Below are 13768 nucleotides of genomic sequence, written 5' to 3'. Positions count from 1 at the left end.
GGGGAAGAGAGATGTCCCCACAAATTATCACATTAATAACGTTCTAAGCACACAGGCAGTCGTGAGGGATTTGGGCACCCAGATTGATAGCAGCCTGACTTTTGACCACCATGTTGCTTCCATTGTACGGAAAGCTTTCTACATGGCCCACTTCATAAGTAAGGGTGTCTCATCCAGGGACAAGGAGGTCATAACATCACTGTATTTTTCCCTTATAAGGTCCATTATTGAGTACAACGTCCCCTTCCGCATTTACCTCACGAAGCACATGCATCAGCTGGAGAGACCACAGAGGTTCCTCACCAGGAGAATCCAGGGTCTCAAAAATCTACCATACACAGAGAGGTTAAACATCCTATCCCTCTACTGTTTCATACAGACTCCTCAGAGGTGACCTCTGTCTGGCATAGAAGGCGATCTCGGACCCCACCTTGATGGGACTGCTGTATATCTGCAAGTCAAGTTCCACTGGAGTAACCCACACATGCGGCCTCAACCTGGTCTGTGACATCAATAGGACCTGCTGGCGGGGCAGATTTGTATCCCACATACTCCCCAATCTATGGAATATACTCCCTCTCCACGTGAATCAGAGTACCTTTCTACCCCCTTTTTAAGCGCAATCTGGATAACTGTCTGGATGGGAAATAGAAAATACTTCCCTGGGATTCCCACGTGTCCCTGCTGGACAGGGACATCAGGTGCTGATTTGTCTGTGCATGGGCTAGACTTATAAGGGCCTCAGGGCCAATAGCCTAGTAAATTCCTGTGATCTCATAACAAACCTACAAAATCAGTGCGTCAGTTTGCTTCTGTGAAAAGCAAGCGCTTCCTACAGTCGAAAAACTACAATCCTAGATTTTAACTGTTCGCCCCAGATGGCAGCAAAGAGCAAAGAGTCGCAGACCAAGGACCGGAAGTAGAATGTTTAAGTCGGCTGAGGCGCCTTTGTTGCCATTCCGGGGTTACTGCCAAGTTTGTATTGGGAACACGTGGTAAAATTGTTGCTTGTCTGGTCGTAAGTGTACTACGTTTGACAATAGCAGGTAACACAGACTGTTAGGAATTAAGCCTCCAAAGGGAAAGGATGGTGGAAAAAGAAGAAACAGTGATCAGCGAGGAGGAAGCGGCACAGTATGACAGACAGATACGTTTGTGGGGTCTGGAAGCTCAGAAACGGTACTAAATCTTAAAATCCATTTAACGTCATAGTTAGTTTTCAGCGGTATGAATGAAGCAGGAGTACGAGCCCCAGTCCGATCAGGCTACAAACTGAAATCTTGAAATTTGTAGTGATACTCAGAGAATGAATTAAGAGTTGAGGTGGAAAGAATTGTAAAAAAAAACAGTGTAAAGTGAATGGGATGCAGGTGAAATAGAATAGAAACTACTGCTCTGAGTGGTCATGCTGCAAGCACTTGCAGTTAGGAGAGGATGGAGTGATTACACTTTGGGTTATTTAGTATTAGGAAAGGTACTTCCAAGAGTATAGGGACTGAAGGCAGTCTGGCATTATCTAAAATGTAGTTCTGTTTGTTTTCTTTTGGGACTGCCACATTGTAAAACCACAAATGCTCAAGCCAAAGTGACGAGACCAACTCGGTTACCTCTTGTCATGCATTTCATCTTTGGGTTTTGTCTTGTTTAGAAGAGTCTGGGTATATTTTTAATGTCAAAATATGTGTTTATCTTTCAGGATTGTTAGCTCTTTCATGTAATAAAAAAAGTTTTGCTCTAGAGTAAGAGTGTTGGACTTATGGGTGAAAGTCCGTGATTATTTCCTGCTCATCAAATCCCGATCTCATAAGTATGAGATATAGTCTTTATTCGTATGTTTGTGTCCATTGCATTACCTTTAAGTTTCCCAATTATATTAGCTGTTTTATAGGACTTTGCAGCTATTAGTGTGCATTTGCTCAACCAGTGCTGTTGTATTACCGTTTCTGAAATGTCTTGCCAGAAATGATAAAGTAAAGAAGTTTGCTGTACTTGCTCATGAAAACTGATACAACGAGATGTAGACTCTGAATGTTACATTAGCATTAAGTTTTCACTATTTCCAAAGAGGACATTTTTTAGGGGAGAGGCTTTACCCCCCCCCCCCCAACTGACCAATATTTCATCCCTTTTGATATGTTCATCCTCCAACATTTCATGCTGTAGGATAGTCGTATGGGATTTGGGGATCACAGCTGTCACCTGTTGAATGTTAGATTTTTTTTTTTTTTTTGCTTGATCCCAATCCTTCACCCATTGGCCAGACAGCACAATTTGGTGTCTGCCATTCCGAGATGGTGCAGATGCATGCATCTACATGCCTGTCATGCTCAACTGAAGTGTGTATGCCTGTCTGGGTTTATGTCATCCAAAAGGCCACTGGCGCTAAACTTGTAGGTTTTTCTTTCGCAAGTGGTGCTCTTGGCACTCCTGTGGCGGGACTTAGGCAACACTAATTCTTTAAAGCTCAAGGCACTAATTGGACTCATATTGTCATAAAGGCAGTCTGGGCCAAAACTTTAGCATTGCAGAGCCAGCGTTATGTGTGTTATTTTTCTTTAGGCTTATGGTTATTAAATGCTTGTTTATATCTTCATAGGAGATTCATAGAAATGTGGGTATTATGGTGTACTAGTTAGAACCGTGAATTATGGAAACCAGTAAGAGTTTAAAACCTGAGCAAATTATTTTCTGCAGTTCATTTCATTGTATAAAATATTCAGTGGCAATGCTTTGCTGGAATCTGGTATTGCATCTAGCATGTCGCAGAATGGAAATCTAGAACTTGACTGTTGTAATATTTGAAATATTGAGCATGATTTTCTAAGACGTATCTTTGTAATTTTAATGAATGTTTACTCTTACTGGATGGGAGCATGTTATGTAAAAGTAGTATAACTGAGGTATTGCTACCTGAAGACTGTCATATGGATAATCCTTGGGTTTTAAGGTTAGAGTTAATGTTACAGTTTTAGAGTTATGTTTGTGTTAAGTCAACCATTTAATAGTTCCACAAAAATAATGAAATTAGTAGTTTGAAAATTGTATTTTTGATTTTTATTGTGCAGATGTAACTTGGTTTATTCTGAAAAACATCTTGCACATATGAGTTTTGCCCATGTGGTAGGAGTAACCAAAACCATATTTTTGAGTGGATTAGAAAAATATTGCTTGTCATTTGTGGAGCTGGTGGATGTCCAACATAATCCACTGCAGTTTTGATCATTGCTTTTGTTCATAGCAGAGGTGGTTCATAGATGTGAAGTAGGCTAATGGCCCTGGAGCCTTTACAAGCTTAGCCCATAGGATTACCCTGGCATCGTGCTACCCAACCTTAGTTCCTATTGCCTCTGTCAAGTAGAGCCACTGGAGTGATCCCTGGGGTGAATTTTCTATTTCCCATCCACTCCTCAAGATTTCTCTTGAAGACTGCCAGTGAGGCACTCCGCTTGACATGTATGGGAAGTCTATTACATAGCATGTGCAGTCTCTTAAGTTAGGAACCTTTCCCTCCAGCTTGTTCTGTTGGTTGTGGTAATGAGGTTGAGGTCTCTGGAGCACATGGTGCGGAGGGATAGGGATTGTGATTTCTTTAGCTGTAGCATTTCTATCAGAGCTGGGTCAGGCATGGCTTTGTAAGTCAAGCAGAGATTGCCTCTAAGTAGGCGATATGAGACAGAGAATAGTTGGAGTTTTTTGAGTCTGTCCATATAGGACAAGTGTTTAAGGCCTAGGATCCTCTTTGTGAGGTACTTTTGTGGCCTCACCAGTTGTTGTAGGTGTCTAGTGAGGTACGTGCCAAATGTGGCATTATACTCGATGATGGTTCAGTTACAAGTCTTGTTTTGAGTGGGTTAATCAAGGTCTTTAAAATTTTGACACTAAATAGTGGGATAAAATTTAAGTGGAACTGTTAGTATAATGTTGGCATGATACAGCACTTCCCTGTTTTGCTGCAGTGCAAGTTAATGCACTATGCCTGTGTACTGTTTGTTGCACCACTATTTTTTTTAAACAGCAGGTGAAAGCATTAGATATTTCAGCACAGTAAAGCTGGATGTAGTATTCTTTAAGTTTGTAATACAGAGAATTTCTGGAGAAACAATTTACAGTGAACAGAAAACCAAAGTAATGGAAGAGTTTAAATATATTGAATTACTTGGCCCACAGCCTTTTATAGTACTGGGCATTCTAGAAATTGCAACTTGTACTGAACAGTGGAAGGGTGTTTGCAGGATGGTTGATATGAGGTAGGTGTGACAGAGAAAACTAGTATGGGAGAAAATGTTTTCCAACAAATGGACAGAAGGAGGTAGAAAAAATGGAGCATTCTTGAGACACAGGAGGATACGTTCAGTTTGAAGAGGTGACTTTGCTCTCAGAAAAGCTTGAACAGAGTTATAATGGAAGAAAAGAAGAGATGAAGTTTACAACTATTTTTATTTTAATCTTGGGGAGGCGACTGTTTGGAAACCTAGTTGGGGAGATGTTATAACTGAGGGAGAGGGGGAAATTGAAGGATCTTGGGAACATAAAGTGGATGTAAAGTGTTTTGATATGAATTTTCAGGCATTCTCAGAAAACGATTGGGACTGGAGGGATATTTAACCTGTGGCTATTAATTTTCCAAGAGAAATTGTACATCTAGCAGAGGTAAACAGAATTCTTTGGTCTGTCAGATATAATTACTGAATGCAGAACAATGGATGTTATTGCAAGTGGTACCTCTGTTTGGTAAGGTCTCAATTTGCCATGTGTTTAAGAACGATGAGCGAGTTTCCTGGGAAGTGCCTCACTGCCGTAGTAAGAAAGCAGGTGGCTTAGAAATTAGCAGTTATCTCTACATTTGTTGTATTAACTTCATTGGTTTTGTTTAGTGAATGCTAATTGTCTGTTATGAGTCTTGTTGCTCTTCTGTTTAAGAAGGGATGGGTATCTGAAACTGACGGCAGTTAAATCAAATGTCAGTATGAAGATAATTAATTAACTTGAAGATAATTAGCATTCCTTTTATTTTCGGGGTATGAAAACAAGTGTCTTTCCAAGAATTGTGCAGTAATATTTATTTGTTTATTTTAGGGGTTTAGTCCTTGTGATGATACAAGATAGTCCCAGCTGTGCCAGCGAGAGTAGGGCAGTGTTTGTGTAACATATGTCAGCATAGCCAGCAGGAGTTTTGGAAAGAGTTTTATGTCATTTAAATATCAAGCTGATTTGTACAGATGCTTGAGTTAGAAGTGTATTTGTAAACCTACTTGTGTTACCAATGTTTCAACAGTGGGTCCTTTTGAACAGAAAAGAAATATACATGTATGTCAGGCTGCATTGTTGTAACTGAATGTATATATTTTAACGGGGTACTGGAAGGGAAGGGGTTAAGCTCAGCCCAGCTAACCTTAAGAAAAATAAATGAAAGTAGGAAATAGTGCTCAAAATAACACTAATAAAACAAAAGGAGCACTAGGATAGCTGTTTACACTGATTAAAGTTTTAATGTAACACAACCACGTTGCCAACACCAGCACCAAACACAATACATTTTCGTCAGTAGTATCACAAGACTTCATCAAACAACAGATATAGCAACATGACCCTTAATGTATACTATTCTAATTGACCTTAATTAAATAAATTACCTAATTCTGTCCAAAAAAAGTATTGTTGAAAACCAGTGTATAAAAAACTGTAAAACTGTTTGCCAAATGCTATTAAACATTTTCAGTGTTCTACACATTAAAACTTGAATACATACATACATAAATACATAAATATATTAAATGTTAAAAACATTAAAAGGTACTTGCGTATTATCGCAACCACATTTTGCGGTCGTGAAAATCAGACACTTCAAGTGAAACAAGTGCATGTATGAGTCAGAGTTGATCTTCCAAGTGGTTTCTACTGTGACATTAAGTATCAGGGGCACACTAAGCTGTACCACATACACAACTAGTGTCTATCAGCAGTTACACGCACTGGAATCCTAAACGCTGTAGCACTGATGCGATTACCTGTCCTCACAAGCAGCTTCGAAAGCTGCCATTATTGTTCCCGTTCGAAAAGAAACAAATGCCATTATTTACTGACATACTGACAATAATACTCCGTGATGACTCGAAGACTACATAACTGCAACTTGCAGGGAATAATGTAAAAATATGAGGCAGAAATCTGGACACTGGAGAGGTATCAGTATGGCCAAGTGCATTCAAGGTAATGCAGACACATACGTTTACAAAAAAGGCCGGTAAACATAGAATCCATGAACAGTTCCTCGTTGTAAAGTCATTCTCCCCTTCTTCTCTGAGTTTTCCTATTACTAATCACATTTATGAATTCTGACCAACACAATACAGGGACATAATTTAAAGCATGATCTTTTACCCCTTTTACAAACTGGAGAAATCGGTTCTTACAGATTCCATTTGTCAGTAAGATAGCACCCTTTACAATTCACCTATGTGGTTGTAATGCATGCAAATCTGGAAGACAACTTTTTGATTGGTTTCTCCTGATTAAGCTAATCCAAATTTTTCCCGATAGCACTAAGGACTTTGATCAACACCTTGCACCGTTTCATGGCCTCATTTGACTTGAAGTAGGTGACTTTCGCAACCGCGAAAATGTGGTTGTGATAATACGCAAGTACCCATTAAAAAAATACATTTGTTAAATGTGTAAAGAATGTTTGAGTAGCTATAAAATATAAAAATACAGGTAAATAGCACCATCTGGTGTTGAAAAAGTAAAAATACAAGAACTTGTATTAAGCAGCTAGCATCCAAAGCCGTGCTAAACTATGTAAACATAAGGATGGTAAAAGTGTGTTTAAAACGTGGACTTGCGTGTATGAAAATAAAGTTGTTTATAACTTGTATAGTTGTTTATAACTTATCAGATCTTAATTTTAAAACTGGGGCAAGGGAGACCATGTCGTTTAAACCTGGCTACCTGTTAGTCTGTAAGATTAATTGCCAGTAAACCTCTCTGTATTTACATTTGGTCTCCCATGGACCACCCCTGACATCCTTGGGGACTTCTTCTAACACAAAAAATGTAAAATTAGCATGTGGGCATGTTAATATGTGTTGGTAAATTGCATTTCTAAGATTCTCTTTTCTTATATCATATGTATGTTCATAAATCCTTTTCCTGAGATTTCTCTCAGTTTTGCCCACATAGAGTGCTTTGCACTTTCCAGACATTGCTATGCACACTATTTCCCTGGTGTCAGAATTATAATAAGATTTTGCTACTATATTTTTATCCTTGCTGTTAATATACAATTCAGATTTATTGGTAATAAAGGGACACTGTTGGCAAAAACCACATTTGAATGTGCCAAGCCTGCCTTTTCTACCACCACTAGTCCAATGGTTTTCCATTATATCCTTAATACTACATCCTTTCCTGAATACATATTTAAGGGGTGTATCAAAAATGGATCCAAGATCAGAAAAACTAGCATATCTGTTCCATTCTTTGGTAAAAAATTCATTGATAACCTGGGCATCTCCACTATAATCCAAAATAAATGCGTTGTCATGCTCAGTAGTAGTCACTGTAGTTGCACCAGGGGTATCAATGATACCCAAGATCGGAGCAAACCTCTCATTCCTACCACTCAAAACTTTGTTGTATGTTTCGTTAATGAGGTGCTCAGGATACCCCCTTTCTAAAAACATAGACTTCAATAAGCCTCTTTCACTTAGAAAGTCTTGATCGTCTGAAGTTATCCTGCTACCACGCACGAATTGACCGTTCACTATACTTCTCTTCTGAAAAAATGGGTCTGCGCTTGAAAATTGTAGGTATGTGTTGGAGTATGTATCCTTCCTGTGCACTTTCAAAACAAAACCTCAGTCCTTCTTCTGAATTGTGACATGTAAATAATTCAAATTATTATACTGTAAATTGTAAGTGAATTTCAAAAAACTAGTAGTTTTATATATATAATCGAAGAATTCAAGAAACTTATCTTCACTTTCAATCCAAAATAAACAGATGTCATCCAGGAAACGTTTATACAGAACCTAACGGTCCTTAAATCTTGAACTGAAGATGAATTTCTCTTCCCAACCTGAAAGAACTATATTTGCATAGGTGGGTGCACACATACAGTGCAATGAAAAAGTATTTGCCCCCTTTCTGATTCCTTTCTTTGTTTGCCATGTTTGTTATACCTAAATGTTTCGGATCATCAAACAAATTTAAATATTATACAAAGATAACCCAAGTAACCCAGCCACTGGGGATGCACAAGCCAGTGCATTTATTTGTGCCGCTCATAAGCCCGGATGAATGGAAAGGGTTGCGTCAGGAAGGGCATCCGGCATAAAATTTTGCCAAGTCATACATGCGGACAACAGTACAGCTACACATACTGGATCGGTCGAGGGCCGGGTTAACAACCACCGCCACCAGTACTGTTGGCCAACAGGGTGCTGGCAGAAATTGGGCTACTATTGGCCGAAGGAGGAGAAGAGGGGGAAGGCCTGCCCGAAGGCAGGTAAAAGCTAGGACTGTGATAGTGAGGGTCAGAACTGTGAATGTTGGCAGTATGACTGGTATAGGGAGAGAGCTACCTGATATGATGGACTGACGGAAGGTTGGTATATTGTGTGTGCAAGAGACCAGATGGAAGGGAAGCAAGGCTAGGTGTATCGGAGGTGGGTTCAAATTGTTTTATCGTGGTGTGGATGGGAGGAGAAATGGCGTAGGGGTTATCCTGAAGGAACAGTATGCTAAGAGTGTTTTGGAGGTGAAAAAGAGTGTCGGATAGAGTGATGCTTATGAAGCTGGAAATTGATGGTGTAATGATGAATGTTGTTAGTGCATATGCTCCACAAGTTGGGTGTGCAATGGATGAGAGAGAAATTTTGGAGTGAGTTGGATGAAGTGGTGATGACTGTACCCAAGGGTGAGAGACTGGTGATTGGAGCAGATTTCAGTGGGCATGTTGGTGAAGGGAACAGAGGGGATGAGGAAGTGATGGGTAGTTATGGTGTTAAGCAAAGGAATGCAGAAGGTCCGATGGTAGTGGATTTTGCGAAAAGGATGGACATGGCTGTGGTGAATACGTATTTTAACAAGAAGGAGGAGCATAGGGTGACCTACAAGAGTGGAGGGAGATGCACACAGGTGAATTATATCTTATGTAGAAGGGCCAGTCTGAAGGAGATTGGGGACTGTAAAGTGGTGGTAGGGGAAAGTGTAGTTAGGCAGCATAGGATGGTGGTTTGTAGGATGACATTGGTGATCAAGAAGAGGAGGAGGAGTCTGAGGGCAGCACCAAGGATCAAATGGTGGAAATTGAAAAAGGGTAATTGTGAGGTGGAGTTCGAGGAAGAGTTAAGACAGGCACTGGGTGCCAGTGAAGAGTTACCGAATAGCTGGGTAATTACAGCAGAGCTAGTAAGGGAGATGGCTAGAAAGGTGCTTGGGATGACATCTGGAAAGAGTAAGGAGGACGAGGAGACCTGGTGGTGGAATGAAGAAATACAGGAGAGAATACAGAGAAAGAGGTTGGCGAAGAAGAAGTGGGATTGTCCGAGAGATGAAGAAAGTAGACGAGTATAAGGAGATGAGGTGCATGGCAAAGAGAGAGGTGGTGAAAGCTAAGGATAAGGCATATGAAGAGTTGTATGAAAGGTTGGACACTAAGGAGGGAGAAAAGGACTTGTACCGATTAGCTAGACAGAGGGACCGAGCCAGTAATGATGTGCAGCAGGTAAGGGTGATAAAGAATAATAAGGGAAACATACTCACGAGGAGAGTATGTTGATTGGATGGTGTGCGGATAGTGAATCATTAAGTGCAGTGGATTAGCAAGGAGGAAGTAAGGATAGCTGTGAAGAGGATGAAGCATGGAAAGGCTGTTGGTCCAGATGACATACCTGTGGAAGCATGGAGGTGTTTAGGTGAAATGGCAGTGGAGTTTTTAACTAGATTGTTTAATGAAATCTTGGAAAGTGAGAGGATGCCTGAGGAATGGAGAAAAAGTATTTTGGTACCGATTTTTAAGAATAAGGGTGATGTGCAGAGCTGTAGTAACTACAGAGGGATTAAATTGATCAGTCACAACATGAAGTTATGGGAAAGTATAGTGGAAGCTAGGTTAAGAAGGGAGGTGATGATTAGTGATCAACAGTATGGTTTCATGCCAGGAAAGAGCACTACAGATGTGATGTTTGCTCTGAGAGTGTTGATGGAGAAGTACAGAGAAGGTCAGAAGGAGTTGCATTGTGCCTTTGTGGACTTAGCACAGGATACAAGTGTAGTATCAAAACGCGTAGAACCATCCAAAAATGCAGCAATTCAGTTGAATATCAATCGAGACACACTGGTAGCACTTGTAAAGGACAAATCTTTTATTTGGAGACAAAAATGAGCGCTTTCGCGTGGACACCCACGCTTCATCAGATGTTCTAATGAAAATGCCTTCTTGGTTTAAATATGTATTCAAAAGGCGGGAAAATGCTCATTAAACAATTAATTACTTTAAATAATTAATGCATACAAATCAAGACAGAACCTTGTCACTTATTAAAAGGGCTACGTTCAAACTAGAACAAAACTAACAATAGCAACAATGTTTCCTGATTCTTGGGTCCTTTTAAAACAACAACGCTAAAAATGTGTGTTAAAATCCCTATATAGATACTGTTTTAAAACATATATACCTAACCCCTTAAGACATAACTTATCATTTCTATCACTCGTATACATATAAATATGTATAAAGCTTTAATAAAAATCAATAAGTAATAGTAACAACAGCGAAAATTGTGAATGCATCATGTTGAACATAATTCATAAGGCACGAGAGCAATAATTTCATATGCCAAAAGGTAAACCTAAATGCATGAGTATATCATGGATGTCATATGTATACCCTTCATATACATCTCATAGAAATGAGAGTAGAAATGAAAATGCATACGAATCTCGTGAAACCATACTTATAAAAACAAACGAGACAAAACAAAATTGATCATTTTATATAGCATATCTATGATGCTGTATGAAGCATCAAGAATATATATGTGCAATCATATTAATTCACTCAAATATAACTAAATTGTCAATAAATTAATATCAGTGCTGTGACGCTGATATATGTGAATTAATAATAGCAATAATAAAAATAAAACAAGAACATAAAACATATGACTGTATGAATAAATAGAGCCTTTGTGGACTTAGAGAAAGCATATGACAGGGTGCCTAGAGAGGAATTGTGGTATTGTATGAGGAAGTCGGGAGTGTCAGAGAGGTATGTAAGAGTGGTACAATATATGTACGAGGGTAGTGTGACAGCAGTGAGGTGTGGAGGTGGGATTACATCAAGGATCAGCTTTGAGCCCTTTCTTATTTGAAATGGTGTTGGACAGGTTGACAGACGAGATCAGACAGGAGTCCCCGTGGACTGTGATGTTTGCAGAAGACATTGTGATCTGTAGTGAGAGTAGGGAACAGGTGGAGGAGACCCTGGAGAGGTGGAGATATGCTCTAGAGAGAAGAGGAATGAAGGTCAGCAGGACTAAGACAGAATATATGTGTGTGAATAAAAGGGAGGATAGAGGAATGGTGAGGATGCAGGGAGTAGAGGTGGCGAAGGTGGATGAGTTTAAATACTTGGGATCAACAGTTCCAAGTAATGGTGAATGTGGAAGAGAGGTGAAGAAGAGAGTACAGGCAGGATGGAGTGGGTGGAGAAGAATGTCGGGAGTTATTTGTTACAGACGAGTAACAGTAAGAGTTAAAGGGAAGGTCTACAAGAGGGTAGTGAGACCAGCTATGTTATATGGGTTGGAGACAGTGGCATTGACAAAAAGGCAGGAGTCATAGCTTGACTTGGCAGAGTTGAAGATGTTAAGATGTGCACTTGGTGTGACGAGGATGGACAGGATTAGGAATAAGTATATTAGAGGGTCAGCCCAGGTTGGAAGGTTTGGAGACAAAGCCAGAGAGGCAATATTACGTTGGTTTGGACATGTGCTGAGGAGAGATGCAGAGTATATTGTGGAAAAAGATGCTAAGGATGAAGCTGCCAGGTAACAGGAAAAAAGGAAGGCCTAAGATAAAGTTTATGGATGTGGTGAGAGAGGACATGCAGGTGGTTGGTGTGACAGAGCAAGATGCAGAGGACAGGAAGAAATGGAAACAGTTTATCCGCTGTGGCGACCTCTAACGAGAGCAGCTGAAATAAGCAGAAGATACAAAGATAACCCAAGTAAACACAAAATGCAGTTTTTAAGTGATAATTTTATTTATTAAGGAAAAAAAACTATCCAAACCTATATGGGCTTGTGTGAAAAAGTAATTACCCCTAAACCTAATTGGTTGTGCCACCCTTAGCAGCAACAACTGCAGTCAAGCATTTGCGATAACTGGCAATGAGTCTTTCACATCGTTGTTGAGGAATTTTGGCCCACTGTTCTTTGCAGAATTGTTTTAATTCAGCCATATTGGAGGGTTTCTGAGCATGAACTGCCCTTTTAAGGTCGTGCCACAGCATCTCAATTGGATTCAAGTCTGGACTTTGACTAGGCCACTCCAAAACCAGCTTACAAACTTAATCCTCAACGTTTCCAGGCTTTGGATTTTTTCACTACTGTTTTGCATTTTGTAGTCTGCTTGGTTTACCAACGTGCTGTTCTTGTTTCTTTTAATTTGGTTCTATGTCAAAGTCTTCTTTAACCTCAAATTTCATTACAGCATCCCATTCAGCCCCCCCCCCCTTTTTTTTTTTACTATGGATTTTTATTTCTGAGTTCAGGTAGTTCAGAGTTCCACATTTTTAATCTCTGATCATCCTTTTCACCTCTCCTGTTGATGATTTGTTTTTGTTCTTGTTATAACTTTCTTTGCTACTGTCAGTCCTAAAGATAGCAACACATTCACCTTTGTAGTACATATTTTTATACCAACTCAAAAAAAAAAACTTTCTAGTGTGGTTGGACCTCTTCCAAGTGTAAGATTACACTTGGCATGTTATTTAAGTCATTTTTGTACTTATGCGACTTGGTACATTCTCGAAATGTATGCTGTGAAGAACCATTACATCTCCAACATATGCCTTTTGTTTGCAGGAACATTTTGTTCAAGTCTTGTAAAGGTATTGAAATGATTGTGCAAACATCACCATGTAAAACTTCCAAACTTTCTAGATTTAGTTGCATATCTATGATTAAAGCATATTTCCTTACTCTAATCATTTCTGTTATCTTTAACTATTCGCTCCATGCTATTTTTTACTTTTATAGTGCATTGTCTTCTCAAAGCTTGTGCTGTCTTAAATGCTGTACTTCTTACTCTGTCTGCCATTTCTGTTAATAGCCTCGATTATGAAGTCTACTATTTGTGTTTTAACAAAATTGCTACAGGCCTCCACGTTTCTCCTTCAAACTCTTATCATTAGATCAGTGTATGCAAGTTGATTTGAGTTTAATAACCGAACCATTTGTCTAGCTTAATCTCATTTTATTAACTCATCTTCTTTTATCATCTTCTCCCAAAATCTCAGTTCTTTGTTCTTTCTTCTACATAGCCACATAATAAAATATAATGATAATTTCTTGTTGATTGTATATAGTGTAGCCTATTTGTGGTCATTTGTTTTTCCAAGGTCTTGCATCCTTTAACATAAAGACTTGCATAATACTTTTTTTGAGTGTAAGGCTGTCCATAATTCTCTTTATTATATTATTATTCCTTTCCTAGATCTGCACAAATGTCGAGGTGCGATCCTGTCATTACCTCGTCACGC

At 39.3% G+C, this 13768-nt stretch overlaps 1 protein-coding gene across 2 annotated transcripts in view; it reads left to right on the top strand.

Moving 5' to 3' along the window:
• Window positions 1-891: 891 nt before the first annotated feature.
• The window catches only part of SAE1 (SUMO1 activating enzyme subunit 1), an 803581-nt gene continuing 790704 nt past the window's right edge, over window positions 892-13768 (top strand). The window contains exon 1 of one of the 2 annotated variants that reach the window (XM_044090150.1): window positions 892-1179. In XM_044090150.1, the coding sequence (XP_043946085.1) occupies window positions 1088-1179 (92 nt within the window). In that variant the 5' untranslated portion in view covers window positions 892-1087. The remainder of the gene's footprint in view (window positions 1180-13768) is intronic. The other variant, XM_044090079.1, reaches the window with a different exon arrangement.

This window comes from Protopterus annectens, chromosome 1.part0 (assembly GCF_019279795.1).
Source record: "Protopterus annectens isolate FY-2018-M chromosome 1.part0, PAN1.0, whole genome shotgun sequence".
Lineage (NCBI taxonomy): Eukaryota > Metazoa > Chordata > Ceratodontiformes > Protopteridae > Protopterus > Protopterus annectens.
The sequence above is the reverse complement of the archived record's forward strand: the minus strand, read 5'-3'. Positions and strand labels throughout refer to the sequence as shown.